We start from the raw sequence: 12898 nt of genomic DNA, 5'->3' as shown, positions 1-12898 counted from the left end.
GAAGGCAAAGACCGACCCCAAGAACGTGCGAAAAACCACCCACATCCTAGAAACCATGCGACGTGAAAACACCTTGTTGGGATACTAACTCGTTCTCTATCTTCACAGACTCAAAGCTACCTGCCATTCAAGGCGGATGCATGACCGTGATCAGAGACTCACCTCCTCGAACCATGCAAGTCCTGGAAGCCATGGGACTCGACAAATTCAAGAAAGACGACCTCGTAGAAGTACCCCCTGAAGTGGACGACCGAGGAGAATTCACCGAAGTCCAAGTGTTGGAGGAATTCGACCCCGATCAGTTCCTGAACCAACTGAAACCACAAGATTCCATCTGCCCACGTTGCATGGTACCCCTGACATACGGAAGCGTGCGAACCCCAGACGGTGGTACCTGGGAATATTACCGATGCCCCTCTTCCAGATTCTACACCAAGTGTTATGTGACCTGTGGCGTCAAAGAGGTGGGCACTTACCTGAGACGCGTCGAAGAACAGACCCACCCCTGCTACAGGAACATCGACCCGGCTCGTTTCCGATGTCTATGCAGCAAGTCCCTGGTCTTAGCCACCTCCCACTCCCAGTCCAACCCAGACAGGCTCTATCTCAAGTGTCCCAAGCGTACCTGCAAGTTCTTTCAATGGATCGACGAATACCCACGAGGAGTCGCCGAAGCCATACTGATTAATGGACAGACCCCAAACTAAGAAAAAGACAGACACAGTTTTTGTAAAAAACACACTCCGATTTTTATTTCACATTATTTTTTCAGTTTCTAAGAAAGGCAGGGTGGCGCAGTGGAAGCGCGTTGGGCTCATAACCCAGAGGTCCGAGGATCGAAACCTCGCCCCGCCCATTTTTAATTCACATTTCTTTTTTACACGATGGGTAATTTGTCCTCCGCGTCGATCATGGTTCGCATCGTTACTTGATCACAATGGTTGAAAGTACTATAATAATCGTTTATTGATTGATATCCCGAAGAAAAAGAGGGCGCCGGTCAATAGGACCGTGCACACGTCCCACCCTGTAATAAGTGGAATGACCAATAAAAAGTTGTTTTTGTTCTATTTTCAGACTCCATGTCTCGATTTCCTAACCCTCAATGTCTATGGTGCAAGGAAGGATACACTTTCAAACACAGTATCAGAGACTACTTCCTGACACCCTGTTGCGACCAATTCTTTCACGGAACCTGTAAAGCCCTCCACACTGAGCGGTTGAAACCCTCGGAAAGACTCTGCCCTCATTGCAAAGCCGTGAATTTCGGACTGCCTCCCGATGACAACCCCAAAACCAAGTCCTAAAGAGGTAAGCGCTTCGATGGTCTAATGGTTAAGACGTTGAGTTGTGGCCTCAAAGACCCAGGTTCGATTCCTGGTCGGGGCATTAAATTTTTTCTTTTTTATTCCCTATAGAGACGATGAAAAAAATCACGCAACAAACCATGTACATTCTCTCGTTAAAGGATCTTTATTAGTTTTTGTTACAGGCATGAATAAAAATGTTTTTTTCACTCCTCTGATTCTGGTGGTGTTTTTACAATTTGTTTGACAAATGCTCGGTACGCCAACTCGTCTCTGTTGTCCCAACTGCTCTTCCACGCTTCCCATCCGTCCTCAAATCCCTCCGGCAACTTCTCCAAACACACAGGGTCTTTAAACGAGATGGACTGGTCAGCAAGCATCTTCTCAGACAGCATTTTTCTGAACCTCATCACCTCATCCGTCAGCTTCGTCACCTCTTTCTTCAGGAGGACATCCATAGCGTGAGAAACGGCGCATTTCATTATCTTTCCAAGAATACCGTCATGAACAGCATCCATCACCCTCGCAGCAAGTTCTTCTATCTTCTCCTCTTCAGAAACCTCCACCTTCGTCTCGCTCTCCTCTGAAGACATCTTCTAGTCGCCGATCTCAAAAACAACAATACTCACTCGACACTCACGCAAACCCTTTTATTCCCATCCGAACCTCGATTTCATGCACGTCACAACCTCGATCTCATGGATTGGCTATCGCCTTATTTGGACATGCGCGTCACAACCTCGATTTCATATTTCTCCTTATTTGGACATGTTGCCCTTATTTGGGCACGCGCGTGACCTGGGATGTAAAAGACTGCTGACCTGTGACGTCACTGCAGACGCATGTTTGACACCCGGTCGCCATCTTGTTTATGCAAATCGAAAATACTGCCCTCTGATTGGTCGAGAGCCTTTTTTAATGATATGCACGGCCTTCTGATTGGCTACGTGCCCTATTAACGTGCTTTACTACTAATATCGTCCAGTTCAGTTCCATCTTCCATCTATTTTGGTTCGTCAGACGATGTAAAACCTAAGGGATCGTGATTTACAAGTTTCTATCTGGTTCTCTTGATATCCTGCGTTGGTTTTTACCATAGTAAACCCATAACAAGGTCATATTTTGCTGTAAACTCATACTGTACAATTCAAAGCACCTATTTAATCGCTCGTTCTTTTAAACCCCCTCTCTGACAAGGTCCACGTCTAATTGACACCCGCTTCCCTACGACGCTTCAACATCTTACTGGCTTGGGTCTATACACAATTTTACAACATCCGTCAAATTTCTCCGAGGCGCTAATTGGCTATTTTTTATCGTCAATAAAAGCACAGACAACCACATGACGCCATCAGAGGGGATCTTGAAATTTTCTGTAGACTGTTTACAGTTCAGCGCCGTTGGTTTTCGAAATGTGCAAAAATGCGCTTTTATTGGACTTTGATTTTGAACTGGCGCTCGGGAGAAAATTTAGTGGTGAACAATAAAGACAAAAGAGTGTTCATGTCTCGGAACTATCGGTGTGATAGTTGCCCCTTGGAAATTTGATAATCTTAAAACTAGGATATTTGCTCTCGAAGCTTCGCTTCTCGGGCAAATACTTGCTCTAAGGACAACAAATTTCCCCGGGACAACTATCAGCCGATAGTTCCTCGACAGAAAAACTCTATTGTTTAAATAGAAATCTCGAGCTCATAATCTAATTGTTTCATAGAAACGCGATTTTAAACCAATCAGCGGGCGTAATTTCTCTGGGCTATTTTCTAAGGGCCTGTTTACAAGAGGGAAGGGTTACCCTAGCAAGCAGGTCAACCCTAGCTGGAGGGCAAAAGATAGCCCGGGTTTACAAGTAAAATTGCACAAGTAGGGTAACCCTACAACCCGGGACAACTTAATGCACGATTACACTCAAGGGTCTGGAAAAAAGTAGAAAGTTAACCTGGATAGGCGGGTTAACCCTCCTGCCAGAGTAACCATAGCACGCAGATAGGGTAACCCGCCCACCCGGGTAGCCCTGGCTGCCTTGTAAACAAGGCGAAGAAAAGAAAGAGGAAACGTGTGAGTTTTAGGGTAATCGGCTTGCTAGGATAACCCTCCTTCCTTGTAAACAGGCTCTAAATGTCGTATAATACGTAACTGGGCTCACAAGAGTTTATATTATTTCAAATCTTGATTACTTTTAAAGAATACCACATGCACTTAATACAATTACGTTCAGTGAAAATGAAAATTTGACACCCTTATAAAACATGCCCGTAAACGCTTAAAAAAATAAACGATTTTTAATTGAGACATACAAACATCTTTGCTCCCAAGGCCGCAATCCCTCCCGTAATCCCACCAATGGCAGCACGGCTGACTGTCCCAATACCGGCAGCTCCTGCACTCTGTAGGAACGCAAAGGTACCTCCAGAGGCCACCGAGCCTCCATAAACTGCTGATGGTATAAAAGCTGTAACTGAGCCAGCAGCGGCACCTCCAGCTGTATAGCCAGCAGCACTAAGAACCAGTGGAGTGACTGCCACAGCGGCAGTACCAGCTGCCACTCCTACAGCTGCATAGGGCAAGAAGTTACTTGCTGAAGAATATAAGAAAAAAGTTAGAGAGCAACAGTAACTCGACTATACTAAACTGAATGATGGACTATAGGGAGGCTCTGCCCAAAAAGGGTACCTTTATCTAGCTGGAGATACAGTGTATATCAATATGGTAGAAATTTCACGAGTTGAAGTACAAAAAGCTGTCTTTTTAGGAGGTTAAAGGTTCCAAATGTGAAAAAAGGGATGGAGTGCGTCTCCCCCCCACGGGAAACTCCAATACAAAAAGAAAGGGGGTCCTCTTTGTACCTTTTAGGGTTTAAAAGCGCGGTTTTGGTAACCCTCAGGGTGTTTAGAATTGGTACCTCTTAGGGTGAAAAACGTTTTAAGCCACGCCCACAAAACAGGATCTTGGTACCTCTAAGGGGTTCTTTTCAAAATTTCCGACAAGCAACCCCGTCCTTTTTCTATGGGAGTTCTCCCGTTGGCCTTGCGCCAAAGTCGGAACCCTAAGTCTTTTCTATGCAAATTCTGACAGAACAGGTAATTAATCCTCAATCCTTAAAAATAATGCATTGATAGGAAACAGAACTCCAACAATACTTTAAGAACAAACACTCCATCCTTTTTGTTCATCGTGTAAAAGATATCCTTTGGGGTGAAGCCTTCCCGTATAGTTGATAAGAGGGAGTAACTCCAAAGTACTGTAATTCTGGCCCTAGAACTCTTACTAGTCCTCTGCATGTATTGGTTAAAAGATCGCTCTCACTATCCTGATTTCAAATCTTTAAAAAGTCTCAACCAAACAGCTGACATTTAGGAAATAAAAGTACAAAGGTATATACTATATACTATATGAAAAGTCAATCGTAAATATATTGTAAATTGTAGGTATCTGCCTAGAGAACATCTATAGACTCTATACAGACAGAAAAAAATGTATTTAATGCATGCACGTGGCTAGAGAATCTACCAACACAGGCAGCGAACAAGATAATCTAGCAATCGTAGGTCATAATCAACAAAGAGGGCTAGTTATTTATTCACCTTCGTCTTTCTTAGATCTAAATATGTTACCTCTGCTCACTAGGGAGTTGTTCCCATTGCCAGACACGCCCTTTCTGTCCACTGGAGGACTTTTCCCGCTTCTAGATTGAGCATTGGCTGGTGAAGCATTTTCCATGGCAGGAGGATTGTGACCAGCATTATCTTGCTGAATAGTTGATTCCTCAGGTTTATCAGGGTCTTGGTCTACCTAAACAAAGAAACGTTTATTTTGCCGAAATTTTGTTGAAGACTAACTGTTTTCTTACTTTTGCTTTTTTTCAATGCATTATTCTGTAGTGTTTTAGGACCCAGATCCCCTCATTCAGGGAGAATAACGCCTGATTGTTGTATTCGGGGAGCACGAGTTATGATGGCGGCATAAAAGTCAATCGTTTGGTTTAATCCGGTTCAATCTTTCTTCATTACCGATAAGTTCGGCACATAACTCTGGCGACGAGGATACAGAGCCCCCGAAGAGCAAGAACGGAAGGATACTTTGTAAGTAACCTGGATGATAGCGTAAGAAACCAAATCAAAAATATTCGACTGTCACGGCGACCAAAACACGCTTAGTCTACATTGGAAACACTGGCTTGTAGCGTTCGAATTGTTTGCGGACGGCAAAGGCCTGCTCTTGAATGAAGAAAATGCAAACAACAGGAAGAGGAAACGTACATACATACAGAGAAGATGTGCATTGTTGCTCCATTTAGCCGGACCTGACGTTCAAGACATCTTCTACTCAATCCCGTACACAGGAGATGTGAAGGATTTCAAGAAAGCTGTGGATGCATTTAACGCATATATGCTTTGTTCCAAAGGTCGAAACAACACACGCTAGGCACCGCTTCAGAGAGCTAACACAAACACCTGGGGAAACAATTCGACAGTTTTTTTTTTAACCAGACTAAGGCGGGCAGCCAAGGATTGTGAATAAGGAGACGACACGAACAATCAAATCCGCGATGAAATCCTTTCCAAGTGCACTAGTACGTACGTAAAACGAAAACTCCTGGAAGAGCTCGAAGTAGCTGAAAGCTGTGAAAAAGTGGACACACAACTTACAGAGGGACAATGGGTGAACGCAAAAGAAAAGGACTCAGCAGGTGTAAACCGCATAGAAGAAACAAAGAGAGGTCCTGGGAAGAAGTCGCGACTCACCTGCTACCGATGTGGCAGAGCCGGGCATATCAGTAGAGACCCGAATTGCCCAGCAAGAGGTCAGCAGTGTCGCAAACGTGCGTTGGAAGGACATTTCCAAGAGCATTTCAAGACAAAGCATGAACGTGAAGGAGGGAAAAGGAAACCCAAGCGCTACAGGGGTCCCAAGGGAGGCTTTGCGAATACGGTAGATACTCAAGAGGGTGAAGATGACCCAGAATATGCGTTTGCAATAGGCGATAAAAGCAAAAGAAAATTGAAGTCTTCATTGGTGGATGTAAATTAAGTGTGATAATAGATTCTAGAGCAAGTACCAACCTCATCGACAAGCAAACATGGGAGTGGCTGAAGAGAAACAAAGTGAAATGCAAATCAGCTCGTTCAGACAATAAGCTCTACGCGTACGCGTCCCAGACCCCCTTGGATGTAATAACATTCTCTTGTGAGGTCTCCGCGGGGAGAAACACCATTAATGCCGAGTTCTGCGTGATCAACGGCAAGCGAGTGTCACTTCCTTGGAAGGGACACTGCAACGAACCTTGTTGTGTTAAAGATTAGGATAGACATTGCTGCAGTAAACACAGGCTCACAAACTATTGGTGAAGTCCTGCAAGAGAAATACCCGCAAGTCTTCAGTGGCGTCAGAAAACTGAAAGACCGAGCGGTACAACTCCACATAGACCCAAACGTAAAGCCGGTAGCACAGCCAATACGGAGGACCCCTTTCAGTCTGAGATCAAAGGTGGAAGAGAAGATCCAAGAACTAATTAACTTGGACCTCTCGAGCCGGCAACTGGGCCCACCCCATGGGTTAATCCGGTTGTTGTCGTTCCCAAGTCAGGGGGAGACATACGTCTCTGCATAGACATGCGTAGGGCGAACAAGCCAATACTGAGAGAGCGACATTCTATCCCAACGGTTGATGAAATATTGCAGAGTTTGAACGGTAGCAAAGTATTACCAACTGGAGTTGACTCTTGACTCAAGAGAAGTCACAACGTTTGTGACACACACTGTGGACTGTTCAGATATAAGAGACTTTTCCTGATCTGATTCTGATTCAGGGAAAGTTGTAGTCGGAGAGCACGAGTTCTGATGGCGGAATAAAAGTCAATCGTCTAGTTTAATCCGGGTCAATCCTTCTTCATTACCGACTAGTTCGGCATACAGCATATCACATCCGTTGTAACTTATATGTTTCCTATTAATTGCAATTAATTTTTAAAACGGCCTAAATAAACACTTTGAACAAGAGGTCAGTGTATTTGTTTCAACACAATGGGTTGTAGACAATGCTGCAATAATCTGAGGCAAACATTTTTGTAAAACCTGTATACTTATTATTTATTGATGAGGGTCAGCCTGCAATAAGAGACAATCATGCATATCTTGGTTCCTGATAAGACAAAAGTTCAAGTATGTCTAGCTGAATTTGATATGCAACTGCAAGACCATAACCAGTAATGTATTTTGCCGGGTGAAAATCAATACTTGTCCCATATTTCCATGATGGAATAAAGGTTTTATCATGGGTTGAAAGTCAGAGATCTAGAGTGTAATTTATAGAAATGCGTTTGACGATTTTTATTTTTAAGGTGGTAGTTTTTGATGGTTTTAGTTTCCATTATTTAGCCAGCAAGGACCCTGTTGACAACAATGCTGTTATCCTGGATAAATATTCAATTACTGTAATAAATTTACTCCATCAATTATTCCGGTTAAACTAAATCTAGAACATTTTGGCGATTTTCAAGTGGTGGACAATTATTGGTCAATGAGAATCAGTTCTTAATAGTTGGGTTTAAATGAATGCCAGACTTCAAATATGCACTGGAACCAATAAAAACCTGGAGCATTTAATTAATTTATTTCTCAATCTTATAGACCTTTTGTTTAGTTGTACCTGGCATTTCGTGAGGGTCCATCATTATTAAATAAACTGAAAAAAAAATACTGCTTTTTAATTTTTTGCCTACCACCTGTCACCATGGTGCAGGAGACTAAGGTGGATAGTTCTGTATTTCCTACGGTAATGATGTTTTGCATTCCTTCTGCAACATCCTTGTGTAAACGCAGTCATATGTTTCTAAGAGCTAACAGGGTTGCCTCTCGTAGGTTGCAAAGTTAAATATAAGTGGCTAATACTTTGTTCACTTTATCATCAAACATAATTAGAGTCAACATATGTTATTGTTGAGAAACACATTTCTCTTACACACAATTGTGACTGCATTAATTGTTTACAAGCATGTACAAATGTATGTTGTTTGTTTGCTTATTATGTGACTGAGAAAATTACTTCATTGTGACTGGCTGAGAGCAGGCCAATTTATCGTTAATTCTTAATTTGCGCTGCAGTGTAAATTAATGCGCGCTCATTCGCAATTTTCTCAGTCATATATTAGTATAGGTAATCATACAGTTTCGAGTTCAATTTGGAATTAATTTGCACGAGTGAGTTTTTCAAAGAGCTGAAATTGCAAGAGCCCCTTCGGCAAGTGAAATTTCAGCTTTTTTGAAAATTCACAAGTGCAATATAATTCCAAATTGAACGACAAAGACCGTGTGATTACTTATTAATAATATGAACATGAAAAAATTCGCGTGGAGGAAGTGATGGAAGATCTTTCTGAAAGGCATTTTTCTCTCATTCGAGAAAACTTTTTTCAAAGTTTTCGCACAAAATATTCATCATTTTACGAGATATTATTTGCTTAGCAAACTTCCTATTGTCTTTCAGTCAATCATAATCCAGAATTACGATGCGTAATTTGCACTGGTGTTACACTTTTTGCACTGGTGTTACACTTGAACTGCACCGCTCTCAGCCAATCAGAATCGAGTAATTTTTTCATGTATATTATTAAATGAGTAATCAAATGAAAGCTTGGAGCAACTAAGTATTTATACTACTCGTGATATTTGAAAATTATTTCTTTGAGAGAATTTTCAAATATCCCTCGTAGTGTAAATCCTTTATTAAATCCATTTTGAAATCACTGGTTATCCTTGCAATCTGATTGGCTCTCAATGGTGCGATTTATTCACGAATCGCACTATTTTTTGCTCTAAATCGCATCTTTTTCTCAGCCAATGAGAATGGGACAGTAAAACAAAACAACCAATCAGATTTCAAGATTAATTTAAAGAAATCAATACAATTTCAGGAAAATGAAAGACAAAAGACCATTGTGTTGAGAATTTTGCAACTACTATTGCCAAAACTTTGTTGTTATTGTATTTTTTTTCCAAAAAATTTGACGAATTTAATTACAGTTTCTAAATGAGCTCCTTCAGGATGAAGACCTACTTTAATGGAAGTTTCCAACTTTCAGTGTCCATTTTGACGAATATTTTGGCGATTTTTCTTCAACATCTGCTCAAGATCCGTATGATGCCGAGTCCAGTAAAACATAAACAAACGACAACCACACAACAACAAATTCAGAGCCATCTCAAGAAGGTAGATGTTTCCAGGTTTCCGGTAGTTTCAAACGAAGCAACAAAAGAGCTCAACTCTGTCGCTGTGAATAAACATAGTCAAAATACATCACACTGCACAAAATAGTGAATGAACGAACGTCTTACGAAGCCCGTGCTAGTCCCGCCATCTTGGAAATATCTCGAAACAAATGGCGCCGCAAGAACTTGACAAGGTCCTGAGTATTGAGTCCTACGCCGAGGTCACAAAAAGAAACAGAGATGATAACGAGCTGGACTCCCTTAAAATCATGCCACTGAACGGTATTTAAAAGGAAAAAAAACGTACTATCCACTGGGCATCGTGCACTCGAGGGAGTTTCACAACCCAAAAGAAATCGATCGCAGAATTACACAGGATATGCACCTTTAAATTCCTTCTCCAATGACAATGAAAAGTCTCAGCCTCAACCACAGAAGAAAGGAAGGCCTTCCATAATTGATTCAGGCGACGAGAATTGAACTTTATCCCTGAAGTACACTATTTTCGTTCTGACTTCAGAACTGCTTGTTTCTTTGTCATGCTCGAATGAGTTTTCGTCACATGACATCGTTTTGCATACTAAATGAGACGTAAAGGCGTTTCCGGTTCCGCTTTTTTTTTAACAAACTGGCTACTGGAACAATACACCAAAAATCTAAATTTAAGGCGATAAAATTGTGCGGTTTCAAAATGGATTTAATGAAGTGGCAATTGAACTTCGGGTCGTGCAATTTTGGTCTGAAATCATACTTGTGATTTCAAATCGAACTCGCGCTGCGCGCTCGTTCGATTTTGAAATCACGCGTATGATTTCAGCCAAATTGCACTCCACTCATTCAATTACCATTATTAATTGCACTCGCATTCAAACGATTACCTACACAACTATGTGCCATTTATGGCTTTTTAATTTATGTGGTTGTATGGAAAGCTCAAATCTTTAAGCTAACACGAATTAAATTACTTTCTAAATATAGAGTCAGTTGACAAATCCGTAAGGGACTTCAGGGCATTACAAGCACTTAAGGTGACCGAAAACAGTTTTCGCGCGCGCTTTTGCTGATGCGATTCAGCGCGCGCACAAGGATTGCAAAAAACAAACATGCGTCAATAGAGCAAGCATTTGTTTGCTCAACACCCACACCATCTCTGCTATTTTTTCTCAATAATTGAACGCAGTGTATTGATGGTTTTAATCTTTTATTACAAAGATATGTTAGAAAAGGTAACGATGCAAAAAAACGTAGCAATTCTCAGCTTTTTCGTTGTTGCCGAAAGAACCCAGTTAAACGCAGTGCATTCGAAGTAAGTCAAAAAATTGCGATTGAATGAAAAATTGCTTTTTCGGAAATACACCTTTTTCTTGATAACCACTCGTTAGAATTTCACGACATTTGGCACGAAAATACTTTAGGAAATAAGTGACTGGAGTGTTGAAAAAAACTGAACTGAATAAAAATTCAACAGGTATAAGCTGGAGCAGTAAGGATAGCTTATACTTCAAAAAACAAACATTGCAAGATTTGTATTCTATTAAGGTGGCCGGACACAGTTTCCGCGCGCGCTTTGCTGATGCAATTCAGCGCGCGCACAAGGATTGCAAAAAACAAAAATGCCGTCAATAGAGCGATCATTTAATTTACTCAACACTCGCACTATCTCTGCTATTTTTCTCTGTAATTGAACGCAGTTTATTGATGGCTTTAGTCTTTTATTACAAAGATATGTTAGAAAAGGTAATGGTGCAAAGAACCCAGCAATTCTCAGCGTTTTCTTTGTTACCGAAAGAACCCAGTTAAATGCAGCGCATGCGTAATACGTAAAAAAATTGCGATTGAATGAAAAATTGCACCCTCGGAAATGCGCCTATTTCTCGAGAACCGCTCATTAGAATTTCACGAAATTTTGCACGAAAATACTTTGAGAAATAAGTAACTGGAGTATCGAAAATAATTGAACTTTAACAAAGAAAATTCTAGATATTCCAGTGAACCTTCAACAACGGATAATTAAAGATCTCTCTGTTAAATTATTAGCAAAATGGTGTCAACATGTGACAATCGTTACAAGCTTGTTGCATGCAAATTATAAAGAAAACCTTATCACTAGATTTTCTACAAATAAACAAAACCGATTTTAAAGGTCTGTTTATATTTATTCATTTTGCCATGGCAACGGCACATACGTCAGCTTAACCATAAAAAAACCAAAGTTTGTGTTGTTAACTTGCTTGCTGCCATTTTTGGCGACCAAGGGATCAAGGGCTTTGGAGAAAAAGGTGAATGAAACACAGGTATCAAAAAATGTGTTCAGTCACCTTCAGCTATTGGCAGGTTAAGTTTCAATCATGCTCAGAACTTAAATTGATTTTGATTTGCACAAGGCACTGCCTTCTATGAAATTACACCGTTTTTTGTGAAACAAAACTCATTTGCGATCAGACTAAACATATGCTTCAGTCTGGTGTGAACACAGTACTTGACAGAAATTTGTTAAAAAAAGATATACTTGTTTGTTTTTATCAAATTGAATGTAAGTTTGGAACAGGCACATCCCAGGACATAAAATGTGAACATAAACACTGAGGGTCAGTGTTCCTTTGGCGTGATCACGATCAGTGATCCAAGATCACTCAGATCCTGGTCCATCAAAGGAACCAACGATCTCACTCTGGTCACGGATTCATCAGCTCCTTTGATGCACCAAGATTCGAGTGATCTTGGATCACTGATCCTAATGTAGATCACCCCAAAGAAATGCACCCATAGCTAGTTTTGATTAAAGAAAAATAATCAATGTGGTAGTTTTTGCCATGTTTCCATGAGGTTAATACTACAGTTACTACTCAGTAACCTTGGTTTGGTAGTTCAGCTGCAGTTACATTGTATTAACAAAGCTATTGAATAACTTAAGTTGCTTGAGTGCCTTATTTTACCACTGCCACAGCGTTCTCCGTAAGCACTGGTGACCGGCAAAAATCACTATCTTCTAGTCCTGAGCGTGCCGGCTACTCATGAGATTTATTATTTTATTTTTATTTATTTTTTGTATTCATATAAAACACTTATACAAAGCAAAACATACAGTAAAGAAGATTCCATATAAAAAGAAAATTACCGCACTTTGAGAACTACAATAGATAAACAAATAAATTAATGCTAGGCGCTACTGATTAGAAATTTTAAAAACATGAGAACATTGACACAAAGTAGGTAAATTAAGTTGTACTATTGAGACGATGGTGGTGACAAAATTTCTGGAACACAATCTTTTAATATGAGGCATTTTCATTTGTCATCAAAAAGCGTGGGGAGCGTAGCAGTTATGTGTTTATTGCGATGTATCTTTCAGTCATTATGTTTTCTCGAAGTTACATCTTAAAC

The 12898-nt window shown here is 40.7% G+C and overlaps 1 protein-coding gene and 2 non-coding genes across 3 annotated transcripts in view; 2 read left to right on the top strand and 1 right to left on the bottom strand.

The window, feature by feature from the left end:
* The window catches only part of LOC110058537 (tauropine dehydrogenase-like), a 53171-nt gene that overhangs the window by 32212 nt on the left and 8061 nt on the right, over positions 1–12898 (bottom strand). Inside the window, exons 2-3 of the mRNA XM_089290812.1 lie at positions 4922–5099; positions 3605–3885 (exon numbers count right to left, since the gene is read on the bottom strand). Coding sequence (XP_089146938.1) covers positions 3605–3885; positions 4922–5099 — 459 coding nt within the window. The remainder of the gene's footprint in view (positions 1–3604; positions 3886–4921; positions 5100–12898) is intronic.
* Trnam-cau (transfer RNA methionine (anticodon CAU)) lies at positions 784–855 on the top strand. The gene has a single exon. It is a non-coding gene; the product is annotated as a tRNA-Met (tRNA).
* On the top strand, positions 1318–1389 carry Trnah-gug (transfer RNA histidin (anticodon GUG)). The gene has a single exon. It is a non-coding gene; the product is annotated as a tRNA-His (tRNA).

Source organism: Orbicella faveolata, unplaced genomic scaffold (genome assembly GCF_042242905.1).
Source record: "Orbicella faveolata isolate gen_17 unplaced genomic scaffold, um_ofav_v1 contig_24, whole genome shotgun sequence".
Classification (NCBI taxonomy): Eukaryota; Metazoa; Cnidaria; class Anthozoa; order Scleractinia; family Merulinidae; genus Orbicella; species Orbicella faveolata.
This window is presented reverse-complemented; position numbering and strand designations above follow the sequence as displayed.